General features: G+C 40.8%; 1 protein-coding gene across 1 annotated transcript in view; it reads left to right on the forward strand.

The window, feature by feature from the left end:
* LOC146328374 (rho guanine nucleotide exchange factor TIAM1-like) overlaps positions 1-14,952 on the forward strand; it is a 59,672-nt gene that overhangs the window by 31,465 nt on the left and 13,255 nt on the right. Inside the window, exons 4-15 of the mRNA XM_084717382.1 lie at positions 71-527; positions 1,569-1,741; positions 1,985-2,209; positions 4,406-4,591; positions 7,388-7,534; positions 7,670-7,744; positions 8,548-8,718; positions 9,060-9,164; positions 9,638-9,719; positions 10,027-10,113; positions 11,405-11,617; positions 12,643-12,743. Coding sequence (XP_084573508.1) covers positions 71-527; positions 1,569-1,741; positions 1,985-2,209; positions 4,406-4,591; positions 7,388-7,534; positions 7,670-7,744; positions 8,548-8,718; positions 9,060-9,164; positions 9,638-9,719; positions 10,027-10,113; positions 11,405-11,617; positions 12,643-12,743 — 2,022 coding nt within the window. The remainder of the gene's footprint in view (positions 1-70; positions 528-1,568; positions 1,742-1,984; positions 2,210-4,405; positions 4,592-7,387; positions 7,535-7,669; positions 7,745-8,547; positions 8,719-9,059; positions 9,165-9,637; positions 9,720-10,026; positions 10,114-11,404; positions 11,618-12,642; positions 12,744-14,952) is intronic.

The raw sequence follows: 14,952 nt of genomic DNA on the forward strand, positions 1-14,952 counted from the left end.
CTTTCTCAGTGATGAAGAAAACCTGGGTGCCATGCCGTCTCACCTGTCTTGTACTTCTGCCACGATGCAGGATGTCACAGCCGGGGAGGGCAGCGAGTACGAGGACAGCGGCATCGACGGGGTGACGGTGGAGGCAGAGCACCAGTCCAGACGCTACAAGACCATGTCAGCGTCCTTCTCCGTGTGCTCTGCGGCTGGCAGGAGCATGTTCGCTGGCAGCGACAGTGGAAGCAGCAGCGGCGGCGGGGCCAGCGAGTGTGTACAGGGCGTGTATGAAAACTTTCGTCAGGAACTGGAGATGAGCTCCTGCCAGACGGAGAGCTTGGAAGAGGCGGGGTCGGCCCTGAGTGACGAACAGAGCACCATGAGCTCCGCCTACCAGTCAGACCCATTGCTCACCATTGCCCAGGGGATGGTGCGCAAAGCTGGCCGGCTTGCTGTCAAGAACTTCCTCGTACACAAGAAGAACAAGAAAGTGGAGTCAGCCACGAGGCGCAAGTGGAAGAGTTACTGGGTTTCCCTGAAAGGTTTGTTGTGCCCTCAGTGTGTCCATAACATTTACACATTACTCCATAATCTCAGGATCAATAGAGTGCTACAGGGATGAGTCCTAAAACCCAGCGATGAGTTTGCACACTAGTACTTCCTGTTCCCTCATCTTCAAGTCACTGGCTTTTTTTGAATGAGTTTTTCTTTATTTGCCTGAAATAAGGTCTGTTAACACAAACAAAACATTTGTGTTAACAACAGACCTTATTTCTATGACATAAAATGTCAGTGCATACCCCACTCCTGAAATTTGAAGCTTTCATGTGTCTTAAAAAAGGTGGTTGCTTAACAATTAGCTAAGAGGCTACAGAGGTTGTTGTGAACTGCAAATGTCATCACACCGAACAGTAGTCTGTTACTTAGTAGCGGTGAACTGAGTCACATCACTATGTGAAGTCTGTTTATAGCCTGATTTTAGCTTTTTAGTTCTGGCAATTACATTTACCCTTAAAAAAATCATAAAAGTGGTTTGTGAAGATTATCTTGCTGAACAAAACGTGAAACTGTCATAAACTTGTATTTGCCACAGATCTTATTGTTTGAACTGATACAAAATCCAGTGGAAAGTGATAACTTCTTGGTTCGCCTACAAAAATGTATCATCCATGCAGCACTCTATACAACTCAGTCAATATAGCAAGTTTTTGATGACATATAGTTTTGTCCTGATATACTGTATCTTATGAAGAAATACTTAATCTAATCAAATGTCAACTAAGATAATTAAACCAAGCTTTAATTCAAGCATGATGAAAACCTCATTAGTATTTTTTCTGCCACTTGACTGGGCTCAAAACCAAATCAGTACTCTAATGATTATGATGCCTCCCTTGCTGATAAGTCAGCCATGCTGCACTTCTTAATGTTGGCCACTGGAGAGCAGAATTAAATAGCTTGAGCAAATCTGTCTGTTTTTTTAAAAAAAAGAAGCCTGAGTATCATTGTTATTCTTCCTGAGAGATTGGGGACAGCTATTGTCTGTGCTGTCAAGCAATAAATAGATTATGTTTTTCTTCCAGGTTGCACTCTGTTCTTCTATGAGACTGATGGCCGTTCAGGGATCGACAACAACAGTATTCCCAAGCATGCCATCTGGGTAGAGAACAGTATTGTTCAGGCCGTACCAGAGCATCCCAAAAAGGACTTTGTGTTCTGTCTCAGCAACTCCCTGGGAGATGCTTTTCTGTTTCAGGTAAGATAATGCAGGTAAATGTCATCTGCTCTGTAAATAAGTACAAATTCTCCCATGGGCGAGCATTATCTTGACCTATATGTACTATGTTGTCTTTCCTTTCATTCTGTTTTGAAGTCTGGTTTGCTATTATGATAATCAGAGCGTCGAAACAGGAAAAGCAAGTAAAGAGCTTTTTACTTTGAATGTCAAGAGGCTGGTTTGTTGTTTAACCTCCGACCTTCCGCTGTCTGTCCCACGCAGACCTGCAGCCAGACAGAGTTGGAGAACTGGATCACAGCCATCCACTCAGCATGTGCCACCGCCGTCGCCCGCCAGCACCACAGAGAAGACACGGTGCGCCTGCTCCGCGCCGAAATCAAGAAGCTGGAGCAGAAGATAGACATGGACGAGAAGATGAAGAAAATGGGAGACATGCAGCTGTCTGCTGTTACTGACACCAAGAAGAGGAAAACGATCCTGGATCAGGTAGGTTTTATTCTTCTTTCTCACTTCAGCTCGTCTCTCTCAGACATCCCACATGTCAGACAGTAATGTGGGATTTAGGGGAGTATTTTTCTGACTGGAAGAGTCTGGAAATTTGGTTGGTTCTCTCAAGAAGTCAGCAAATATCATGGTAATTTAGAAAATCATTTCACAGGAGAGTAATAAAACTTTGTACACATTTATTATTCACTTAAAGGAGAAAACTTTAATATAATGATATAATAATATAGTAATAAATCATAACATTACCATGATAGGGTATTAGAGATTAAGGAAACATGCCAAATATTTTTGTTTGTATTAATTTGAACTTCAACAAACTTGACACAGGCAGATGGTTTGTCAAATGAGGAAGTGTCTGTTTGAGCCCTACCAGAGCATTAATAATCTTGTAGAAAGTGTAGACGTGTCTAACGGTTAAATTGAGCAATATGCTATTTGAGTTTTGGGCAGTCTCTGAACTCAAACTCCAGAGTGTGTATTTTTTGGAGCAGTGGGCTTTTGTTTTCAGGATAATGAGCTTAGCCTTACATTGACAGACAAACAGCTGATCATCTTACAGTGGAGGATTCGTCGTTGCTTGTCATTGTCAAACTACAGTTCTGCACTTGTCCTGCGCTCATGCCTGGGCTTCCTTGAGTCTGAGGAGGAGGTAGCAGGGGAAAACAACTCACTTCAACACTAGATTGTATATTAAATACGATTTCAACCTATCTATGGCTCCAGTTCGCTATTTGGACTGCAGAACTCATTTTTGTTACCCGTTTAACCATTCATAAAATCAAGTTATTATGAGAAGATAATGTTCAAACATTTAATCTGACCTGTCAAGTACATGGTAATAAACCTCATTTGTCAAACACTGTACTTGTGTCCGTATAACTGACAGAAAAGATAATATAGAAACAAAATAGACAGCACAGCTACCCCTTCTAATGTGACAAAACATCTGCAGCAAGAACACATTTGAATCAGGTTAGGTTTTCCTTATGAGGCTGAATATTTGTCGTTCAGTTCAGGGTGAAAGTACTGGAATCGTGGTTCTTCACTGGAGTCCCAAATTCAGTAGAAACCCACCGATTTAGTTATTTAAAAGTTTTCTGAACTGATAAACAACTTAGCAAGCCAGGAGGGATTGATAGGTCACAGACAATCTTTGTCTTGATTTAATAAAACGGCAGAAAACTCATATTTCATCAACACAAGAGCTCTTGCCATCAACCTCCTGCTGCTCTTTCTGACTGATGACTGCTCAACTTTAAAGAGGTGGAGATCTTCTCCAGGATGAACTTCAACTTTACCCAAGAAGCAAACCAGTATAGCATGCTCGGTGATTTTCAGTCATATTGGTCCACAGCCACAATGAATGTTTTCAGAACATATTCAAGTTATGTGTTGTTTGCTTAATTACAGGTATTGTATGTAAGCCTGTACTTTAACATTGGCATCCCCGAGTTTTTCTGATGTAAGAAACAGGAGATGGACAGAGATGCAGTGAGATTTATGAGGGGATTAAGTGTCAGATCTCAGGCGTATCATCTAGTACCATCATGCTGTTGATACTACACACCTATCAGAACCAAGATTGCTTTTTGTTTTTTAACACGATATGCAGTTGGCATCCATCGATAGCCGGCTATTCTCTCAATTAATTGCAAAGCTCATATTGTCTTTAATAGGTCTGTTTACAGAGAAGGGAGATCAAATGGCCTTTGTTTGGTCAGTTAGGTAGTGACTGGTTGGAGCGCTTCTGTTTGGCAGTGTCAGGTTTCACATTGTGCAGAGCTGAATGGATATAGGCCTGCTCCTTAGAAAGCTGAAGCGCTCCCAGCCTCTATCTGCCAGTGGAATGTGCAGTATTGTTTCTTTCTCGTCTCTGGGCTACTTGGCAGTGATACAGAGCCCTCCGCCATGGCGCTGGCCGCCTCTTCCAAACACCAGTGCAGGACCGTGACTGGGAGGGGACGGCCCAGTGAATAATCACAATGTCCTGCTCTACTGCCCCAGTAAACATCAAACCATTAGAAGCGGAGAGAGCAGGTTGGCAACACTTTGGGCAAAGTGGTAACAGAGCTTCTGAGGGACAGAGGAGATGCTCCATCTTGGTCTGAAGTTGACAAACAAGTGCCTTGATGAACAATTAACTGAATGTGTTGTTGTGTCCCTCTCGCTCTGCAGATCTTCCTGTGGGAGCAGAACCTGGAGCAGTTTCACATGGATCTATTCCGCTTTAGGTGCTACCTGGCCAGCCTGCAGGGGGGAGAGCTGCCCAATCCCAAACGCCTCCTGGCCTTCGCCTCTCGCCCCACTAAACTGGCAATGGGCCGACTGGGTATATTCTCAGTCTCCTCCTTCCATGCTCTGGTAAATGTCACCACTTTGTTTCCTCATTTTTTAAATGCTCTTATTTAATCAGGTTTTGTCATCTAGCATTGTCATGATATGCTTTTATATTATGACAATTTTACATACATTTACATTTTCATGGATTTAGCTGGAGGCTGTAAAAATGTGACTTGAAAACTGATTATTTGAGGGACCACTGGACCTCATGCAAGAACATTTTTTATATCCTTTTCTTAACTTTCCCTTTTTTTCTCGTACCAGTGGGCTTGTACAAGTGTGCCATGTCAGATCCAGCAACTGTTCATTATGTCAGAGAACTGTATAAATGATCCGCCTTTATGTATTTGAGTGCACATGCATGAGACTATAAAATACCATATAAGGCTATGCTTCATCTCCCATATGTCAGGAAGTGTTCATTCATGAAAATCACTTCAAAGAGTAAAAAGAACTGCTTCCAGAGATCCATAAAGCAAAGTTTATTATTTTAACAGCTTTGGCAGTGGAATCAAGGGACGTGCTAATGCCAAGAAACAGGACATTGTTAAAGCAGTGTTACTTGAGCGTTGTACGGTCAGTGAAATGCAGGTGTAATGGTTCGATATGAAAATGGCTTTTAAAAAAACGTTTCACCACAGCAAGGTGATGGATGACTGCAACAGGAGGAGGGGTTCAAGGGGAAGTCCCTGTCACAGAGATAGAGGACAGAATAAGTGCCATAATAAGTGATGTTATACTGTTAGGCATTGCAGTGGAGGATGTTCCACTGGACAACAACTTCATAAACCCGAATGTGAAGATACGGCCAATACGCCTTACAGTTTAAATTTAAATTAATGATGATAGGCTTTATGTTCAAATTTAGAATCATATTATAATGTGAAATGCAGTCAAACGGAATAATGTCATCATGATTATGGCGTGTAATTTATTTTTTAACCTCAAAATGTCTTCAAACTAATGAAATATATGGTCATTAGTGAAAAACTGAGGTTTGGATAACAGCAGATACTTGCACACTCTTACAACAGGTCTGTGCCACTCCAAAATTCAAAATACAAGAAAATTGGTCCATGTGACAAATTTTCTAAAACTGCTTGTTCAAGCCACTTAAGGATGAACCTGTTAGAACAAGTGTGCTGCTAAAGAATACTTGAGGAAGACAGTGGGCCTCATGCAACAAAGTGTAGCTTTTGCAGGTTTAAAACCTGTAACCTTTCAGTTGTTGGATGATCTCTCTCAACACTTTCCTGCACTTATATTTAGAAGTTCCTTCGATTGTAAGCGGAGCAGGACGCTGTATCTCCCTCAAAATACACATCATCGTCACTGAGTACTCCTGGCAATTCTCCTGGTAGGACAATTGATTCCAAAGAACTAAAATGCGTAGAGTCAAACCATGTTTTTCCACAATGACTGTTATTTTGGAGCCTGGGTCTCATGCAGGGCACCTGTTTGGGCGGTTTTGGTTCAGTTTTGGCCTCCCACTGCTCTGCTGAAGTCATGTACTTCACAGCTAAAAAGCACTGCTAGTACAGGAAAGCATTTATTTGAAATTTTTTTAGAGATGTGTTTGCAGATCAGTGAGGTACTTCTTTTTTTCCTCTCACCACCAACACAGTACTGTAGAGCAGATGGGTATTTGAGCTGCAAGATAGCACTATCAAACAGCTCTTCTGTCCTTTTTTAACTATCCTACAGTTTCTCTCCTCTGTAATTTGCTCGTCTCTTCTTCCATGAATACATGTATCAGCATTATGTCCAAAAAAGACTGGGGAAAGTTGATAGAGCATAAAAAGACAGAATGAGTACCGAGGTTAAGTCGCTTGCTCCTACATGCACGGTGCTTTTAAATGCCTTTTCAGCATATTTTGTAAGTAGTAAGTTCTAGGGCAGTAGAGTAGCCCAGAAATGCCAGGTTGTGTAAAAATCTGCATGTGTCTGGTGCTCATGTGTGAAACGGACGTGACGGCTCCATATCTTATTCTATTCTCATGTTTATTTTATATACTTTTAAATTATTTATGAATCTGTACTTATTTATGTCCTTGTTCTGTTGTAACACCCAGATTTCCTCCCTAGGAAATAAAGGATTATTTTATATGTTAACTATTTATCATAAAGAGGCTGATGTGACCCCTTTTCTCTCTTTATTTAACCAGATAGGTCAGTTGAGAACAAATTCTATTTTACAGCGACTGTCTGGCGAAATGCTTCTTGATCAACATGATTTTTTGCACAAACTAGAGTTTGCAAATATTTTTTTTTACCTTTTTTTATCATATGCACAAATACTTTTTGTGCATTTTTAAAGGTCACTGTTAGGGGTGTCACAATTCTCCACATGCATGATTAGATTTTTGATTTTAAGGTCACAATTTGGTTACATTTAAACATTTTATAGCACTGATGACTATGCCATTCAAATTCTTCTTTAAAAAGATAGAAAAGTGTAGCTGCACATTACTGAGCTATCATGTTTGAAGCATTTTTTTTTTTCAACATGCTGTGTCTGTGCTGGAGGTGCAAAAAAAGCGGGGGTGGAGAGAAAAAAATGGGAGACTTGTCAATCCTGCTTACAATATCTGTCCATTTTAATTTTAACTCAGTTCTGATTTTTAATTTAGAAGTGAAAGTTTTTCTTTTTTGTGTCCCCCCTGTTCACCTACTTTGCTCTTTATTTTGTTCATAATATTCTGTACAAAAGTTCCCACACATTTTGTCAAAATGTGATGTGACATGAGGTCAAACTGATTCCTGTCTATGTCTCATTTTGTATGTTTAAGCCCTGACTGAGTTGTTCTGTTTTTGCAGGTGGCAGCTCGCACAGAGACTGGTGTGAGGCGGCGGACACAGCTTATGTCGCGTTCCTGCAGCAAGCGCAAGAGCCGGTTCTCCTCTCTCTGGGGTCTTGACACTACCTCAAAGAAAAAAACAAAAGCCCATCCCAGCATCAACCAGGTCTGTGGGTTTTTTCAGTTATTTTCAAGTTTCAGAGTGATCGAGAACTGCATTGGCCATAAAAGGATTTCCTTAAGCATGCATCTGTCTTGCTTTAGTTATGACCACTTGATGTTTTTCTTTTTGTCCCAGCAGGTCTTTGCTGATGGTGACGAGTCTGTGAAAAAGCCTGTAGATGGCATATATGTTGATCCTGCCAAGGAACACACAGTAAGGAGGAATAATTCCCTGTTTGCATACATGTGACAGTGAGGCATAGGTCAAACATGATTGGGAATTTTCTCGACTAAATCTTTCGTCCACGCTGACGTCAATGAAATATTAGCCCTCTGTGTATCCTGAGTTAGCAGCACAGCAGAGACCCAGTGGTGACGACTGTAAAAGCTACTTGGACACATAAGCTGTAATTTTTCTTTCATTCCTTTTACGTTAATGTACATTAATGTACTACAGTCCTTGAAAAATGTATTACAACTGCTCTGTGGGTGTATTGATGGTAGCCATTTAGAAGGGAAGTACACTTAGGGCAGTGATTTAAACATACCAGTGGAATTAGCACCCATTTTAAAGGGACAGTTCAGATTATTTGAAGTGGGGTTGTATGAGATACTTATTGATTGTGGAGTTTAGTTATTCTGAAGAAAACGATATTGGATGATATCAGAAAAATATGTCATAAAGGACGTCTGACAGCGAAGTAAAGCTGTAAAAATAATCTAAATATAGTGTACACTTAAATGTGAGTTTAAATGGATAAAATACATTTTGTTGCTGACCCTGTCCACAGCAGTACATTCCTTAGCTTGCTAAACCATTAATCTTGCTGCTTCTACAAGCTGGGGGCGTGATGACCAGCATCTCCTCTTGATAATACAATAACTATGACTATGCATAAGTACCTTGTACAAGCCCACCTCAAAAAATCCAAACTATTGTTTTAATCAAAACAACAGCAAAAATTAATCTGTACGAAAGCAGGAGACTGAACAACCCTTTAATCTGTCTGTTCAAAGAAAAGTGAGGATGGAACTGTGAAAAGCCTTCCCCGGCCCAGCACAGAAAGTGACATCTGGGTCCCTGACCACCTCACCCCCTCGTGGGTGTGTCTGCCAAATGACCAGCCGGTGTTAACCATCATCCAGCCGGGGGAGTCGGTACTGTGTGTTCTGGAAACCATCTGCAAGGTAAACTTGGCCTCAAATGACCTGACCTGACCCACGGTTCACATTTCACTGCAGTGGTGTTTGCATGACAAAGTTGTAAAAGACACTTGGAAATACATGCAGGGGAATCTAAAAATAAAAGCCTGGCCTTTGTCACTTACCTTGACAAACAAATCTGACTTGCAGAGACAAAAACTGAGGAAAAAATGGTCTCATATATCACTGTATCAAGACTGTGTTCTGGCTAAAAATGCTGAATTGCTTTGATTATCTTTATTTCTATCAGAGAAAAATGAGTCACTAATAAGCCGCTGCTATCAAACAACCAATCCTCTGTCTGTCTTTTTGCCCTCACCCCACAGGCTCACCAGCTCGATCCCACCAAGCACTACTTGCGACTGAAATTCCTTATCGAAAACCAAGTGCAATTCTACATTCCCAAACCAGAGGAGGATGTGTGCGACTTGGTATGTAACTTCCTGCTTGAACATGAATCTGATCCCTCCTTTTCCACCAGACTTTTCAAGATTATAAAGGTCAAAAAATGATTTAAGGAAACTAGTAATTGCGTCAGAATGTGTGAGAAATTACAATATGAAGAAAACCACAGACTGTAAGAGCATCTTTTGTCATGAATTATTAATAGGTTTTGTATTTTTCTCCGGAGAACCGCTTGCCAGGGAGGACGATGCGCCAAAACATGAATCTATTCATGGAGAACCTTAATAAACAATATCAGTAGTGACTTTTGTATTTCCACCATGTAATCATGACATGACACAGAGCATCCTGCATAAAGACTCTGTTAGAGCTGCTTTGTCTAAGAACACAGAAAATTAACGTTCTCTCTCCGTGCTGTCAGTAACCCACCCACCAGAAGATGAATAAAGTAGGCCGTTGTTTCATGATTTATATAATAACTTCTTTTTGTTCTTCACAGCTTTACAAAGAAATTGAGCTCTGCTCCAAAATAACGAAAGTAATCCAGTTTGACAGAGATGAATCCTGCATGATTGGTTACGGTAGGAACTATTTAAATTATCTTCTGTAGTTTCTTTTAGATTGACGATAGTGAAATGATTTTTGTTTTCAGTTAAGATGATCATAATGAAGTCAATGTCAAAGATTTCATATGTGGTTCTGTTGTTTTGAGCGTAATAATTGCTTTTCTTTGACCTACACACGACCTGCTTTTTTCATACCATTCCCATTTGTACTGCACAAATCCCTCTGATGTGTTTTATATAAGAGTCCCCCTTCTCTCTCTCTCTCTCTCTCTCTGTCTCTCTCCTCCTATTCTTGCCTCTGCCTCTCCTTTTCCTCCTCCAGGTTTCTCCATTTCAGTGGTGGAGGAGGACGGAGTACAGCAGCTCTACATCACTGATGTGAAGGCGGGCGGATTAGCCTTCGCTAAAGGTTCATTACCTTTCATTTCCATCAAATGAATTCCCTTCAAAGAAACATTCTGTGTCTGTGAACTGATGACTTACAGCTATAGGAAAAAAAGAGAAAAATCTGGGGTGTATTAGCTGTTTCTCCATCCTTTTACATAAGTTTTCAAAACGGTGCATCATTTTTACATCAAGGTCAATAGACATTTAAACTGTCTCTCTTTAGAAATGCATTAGAACATGTTTTTCAATAGGCAGGGAAGGTTTCAGAGCAGTTCTCAAGGGCATTGATTACTATAATCATAACCACACTGCCTCTCACTGGCCTTTGAAGCAGAGCTACCATGTGAAGCAGCTGTGGTGAGGTGTTTTATTCAACATTGTCCTTCACATTGTTAGATTGTGGGGTTGAGTTGACTGATGTCAAAATATGGTGCTGGAGTTGGTCATACTGCAGCACAGCATCACTGCATGTGCTCTACCTGCACTAAGTGTGATACCTGCACTGTCTCAGCAGCTGACACTTCACAGGGTGTAAAGAAGTGGGTCAAGCTTGTGAGTCTGAAAGGCAAAGAAAAACTAATACATCTATAGTTAATAGTTTCCAATGTACAATCCCAATCCCCAAAAAGTTGGGACACTGTAAAATGTAAATAAAACAGCATGCAAGAATTTACAAAAGCTTTTGGACTTACAAAAGCTTAGTACAAAGACAAGATATTTAATTTTCAAACTGATAAACTTTGTTGTTTTTAGTAAATATACACTCATTCTGAATTTCACGCCTGCAGCATGTTCCAAAAAGTTGGGACAGGAGAAGGTTTACCACTGTGATATATCATCTTTTCTTGTAACAACACTAAGTAAGCATTTGGGAACTGAGGACACTAACTGTTGAAGTTTTGAAAGTGAAATTTCTACCCGTTCTTGCTTGATATATGACTTAAGTTGCTCAACACTCCAGGGTCCTTTACTACAAAGGCACACTGTAATAAAACATGCAATAAGCAGGGACATGCCTGAGAAGGACATTGTCTTGATGGCAGCATATGTTGCTCCAAGACCTGCATTAACCTTTCAGCATTAATGGAGCCTTTACAGATGTGACAGTTACCCATGATGCCATAGGCACTGACACCCCCCATACCATCACAGATGGTGGCTTTTGGACTTTTTATTCACATTTTTCAAAGTGTCATAACCGTTTTGGAAATGGGGTTTGTCAATAGATTACTGTTACAGTCTTGTATTTTGGGAATTGTATACTTCATTGCATGGATGTGTGATAGTAAACTGATGGTGTTCCCACTTTGCAGGTCTAAATGCCGGGGATGAAATCCTTCAGCTGAACGGAAAAGACTCTCACAATCTGAACTTCTCTGACATGAAGGCGGCATTTTCTCAAGCCTCGCTGGCTTTAACAGTTAACACCCTGCCTTCTGTAGACCGCCGTCAGCTTTGCTACCTGCCGCCACGCCGCTCAGATGCAGAGGAAGATCTTTATACGGATATCTTCTCCCAAAGTCAAGGTGAGAAGAGCTGCCAAATACAGCCTTGCATGCAAATGAAGTCCATCTTAATATTTTGTTTCCTTTACTCATTTAAAGCTCCAATTGGCATCTTGGTACAGTGACAGGTTACAGAAAACTTTAACTTCAAAATTAAAATTTCAAAAAATCATGCACAGTGTGTTTAAGTCATCAACTGCTCACAGTATGATCGTGTTTACCAACCCAGCTGGCCTGTAATCACTTTAAGGATAGCAAATGGACCAGAAAGGCAAAGGAAGGCACTTCTCAAGCTTTGATTTTTCTTGTGAGCTGAGAGGATTTCTCGCTAGTGTCCTTGGTGACACCAGTTTAATTTATGTAGACACTGTGAATCCACAGGGTCTCAATTAGGTAGGATAGGAGGCTCTCAGCAGTGTGTTGCAGCCCCACTTTGTGGATTAGTTTGACAAGGTTAGAGTGTTTTACATAAAGGTCTTAAATCTTAATAAAAATGACAAGGCAAGGACACTATTTCTCACACTTCATAGTTCTTGTGGAAAAGGCATTCATCTCATTTTAAGAAAGTAAATCCTATATAGCAGGATTTTTTTTTATTTAAGCCTGAGATTTTGGGAATCACTTCAGACAAGGCCGGAAAAAGGCAGCCCCCATTATTTGCTTAGTTTCACACAGTTCTTGGGTGTCCATGGGATCATGATTAATGTTATTTGATCCCACAGACACTCAGCAGTTGACCCAAGATCACATAATATTACTGTTTTACATCATTTCAGATTATGCCAAATATATATTTTAAAAAAAGGTCTGTCCAAAAGGCATTATTTGAGAAGTGGAAAAATTGAATTATCTCTTTAACCAAATTACAGACATTTATGCTATTTTATGTGATCTCCTTTTGATAACTAATTTAATATTTTTTTCACTTTTATTCACCGAGCCTCTCTTGAAATTGTCTGGAGTCCCCCTGTGGAGGCCCGCCTCCCACTTTGAAAACCTCTGCCACACAGCATTTCATTAAGCTCATACACGACTGTTTGTTGCAGAGGAGATCCTGGACGACGGGGTGGGACTGTTGCTGGAGAGCTCAGGAGACAGTCTGGACGACGACTCCGAGACCTTCAGCGAGTTTGATGAGTGCAGAAAGGTAAGAGACTCCTCAAACAATGAACTGGGGCTGAGTGAATAAAGCTACAGAACACATCAGACAGCACATTTCTCACGAGAGGTGCTGGCTCCCGTGCTTGTTTCCTGTCCTTGTCCTTCACAGCATCCCCCTCAGCTCTGTGTTCATTATGAACAGCACACCTAAGAACAGTTTACTGCACCACAGTTTGAGGCACCATCTGTTACTGGCTCGTTTTATCTTGTTAAGGAAAGCAGTGTCCATATTTACAATATCCAGGTGTTAACCACATGCTTCTCGGTACAAATCTGCACCAGGTTTTCCACACACACACACAGTAGTTTTAACTGTTGTTATGATTAAGTGCCACTTCCTGCTAATTAACATAGGAGGGAGACATTTCACAGTCATAGATCCCTGCTTACACTTTTCTCAGATGCTGCTCATTCATTGGCTGGACTGGATGAGAAGAGGTTGGGTTTGTGTGGGTGAACGGGTGATTAAGAGGACTGAAAACGTGTGAGAGCTTTTTGAGAAGTGGTTAGACGGGTGAAGATGGCGTTGTGCATCCTCTCCAAAACGTTATATTTTTGAGTTCATCACCTACACCGAAAAGACTTTTTGAAACCTAACAAAACTTGAACACAGAACCGGAGTGGTGAAGCAACCATCAGGCTTGGGCTCGCCAAGGAAGCAACAGCTTGGGCAACACGAAGGAAGCCCAAAGGGCCTAGTGGATTGCTGCCACCCCGGTAAGCCGTACCTCTCTCGTCTGTCCAGCCAACACACACAGCTCTCCCACCTCCTTCCTCCTGTTAACCGGGAATCGTAACACTGTATTTTGTAGTGTCTGACAACTGAAACTCAATAGGACTTAAATTTTAATATACACCTACATTGCTGAATGAAGTGTATCTTATGCATTAGAGTCTGGAGACAGGGTGAAGTATTCGCTTTGAATGCAACAGCCAAGTGATGGATGGATCTATGATTAAGCTTGCCTTCTAATTGCATAATTAAGTGTGATGATTAGGATCGGGTAATGAATGGAAGTGTATTCATTTTAAATCTAAATGAAGATTCAGATACAAATTAAAAAAGAAATCCCAGAGCAGGATTAACAAAACAAGCAAATAGGGGAAAAAAAAATCTCAGACCTACATTTTACTGTTTTACTATTGAAGTGCTTTGGCTAAAAGGATGACTAATTCTTTTTATGCTGAGGAAGAAGAGAGACTTGGAGTGAAAAAAAAAATCATTTTAAATTAGTTTAAAGCAGTGGTATCTTGTTCTCTCTGCAACTAGCAGACTTCAAAGGACATCTGGGCTCCTGTTCATGAAATGCTGAATGAAAAGATATATTCTTATAGATTAGTTCATGTCTTATCAAAACACAAGATTACTACTCTATTTTTCATTGTAACTCCAAGGATCACTGCAAGATCCTCAGTCACCCCACTCGCCCTTTGAATTGTGCAATGGTAACGTTACTGCTCTTTATGTGTTTTCCATCCATGTGTGGTGTCCTGTTAAATAGTGCCTTTTGTCTTTTTCATCTTTTTTTCCTCTAATGTTGACTGCCCCTCCTATCTCTTTGAGGCTTGATGTCTCAGGCTTTCAAAGACAAGAGAAGCCTGTCACTTAATGATTTATATTCAAATATTTTAAATACTAGAGTTAAGAGTGAAGCCTCTTACGCTGATTGACAAAAGTTCAGAGATAAGTGAAGATTTAAATCTGTAACCCCTTTCACACATGCACTGCAACTCTGCAATTATCTAAACACTCAGGGTGTAACTGTATGTGTGAACACAAATCTCCGTAATAGTTTCCCTGGATTTAACTCTGCCAGCCCCCTGGTCCGAAGTCCTGGTGAGCCACATGAGTTAAGAGAGCAGCTCAGTGTCCGGAGTGCACAAATGGGTGTGTTGACGAGGTTGTATGGTGTGTAGCTGCTTCGTCTCTTTTCTGGTTGCCTGTATATCGCTGCTATCATTGATGTTTTCATTTCATAAGGGCTATCTGCCGATCAATATCAGCCTACATGACTCTGATATTTTTCCCTCACCATTTAATGCCTTCCCTCATCATTTACAATTTGAAAACATCAGATCATACTCAGAATCGGTAAAAGCTGAATCCTGCAAATCTCAGTGTCTCCGGCCAGGCAGGCAGACATCTGACACAGACCATGCGTGCTGCATGTGTGAAAGGACATACTTGGACGATG

This window comes from Lutjanus erythropterus, chromosome 4, assembly GCF_056507025.1.
Source record: "Lutjanus erythropterus isolate fLutEry1 chromosome 4, fLutEry1.hap2, whole genome shotgun sequence".
In the NCBI taxonomy this organism is placed as follows: domain Eukaryota; kingdom Metazoa; phylum Chordata; class Actinopteri; order Lutjaniformes; family Lutjanidae; genus Lutjanus; species Lutjanus erythropterus.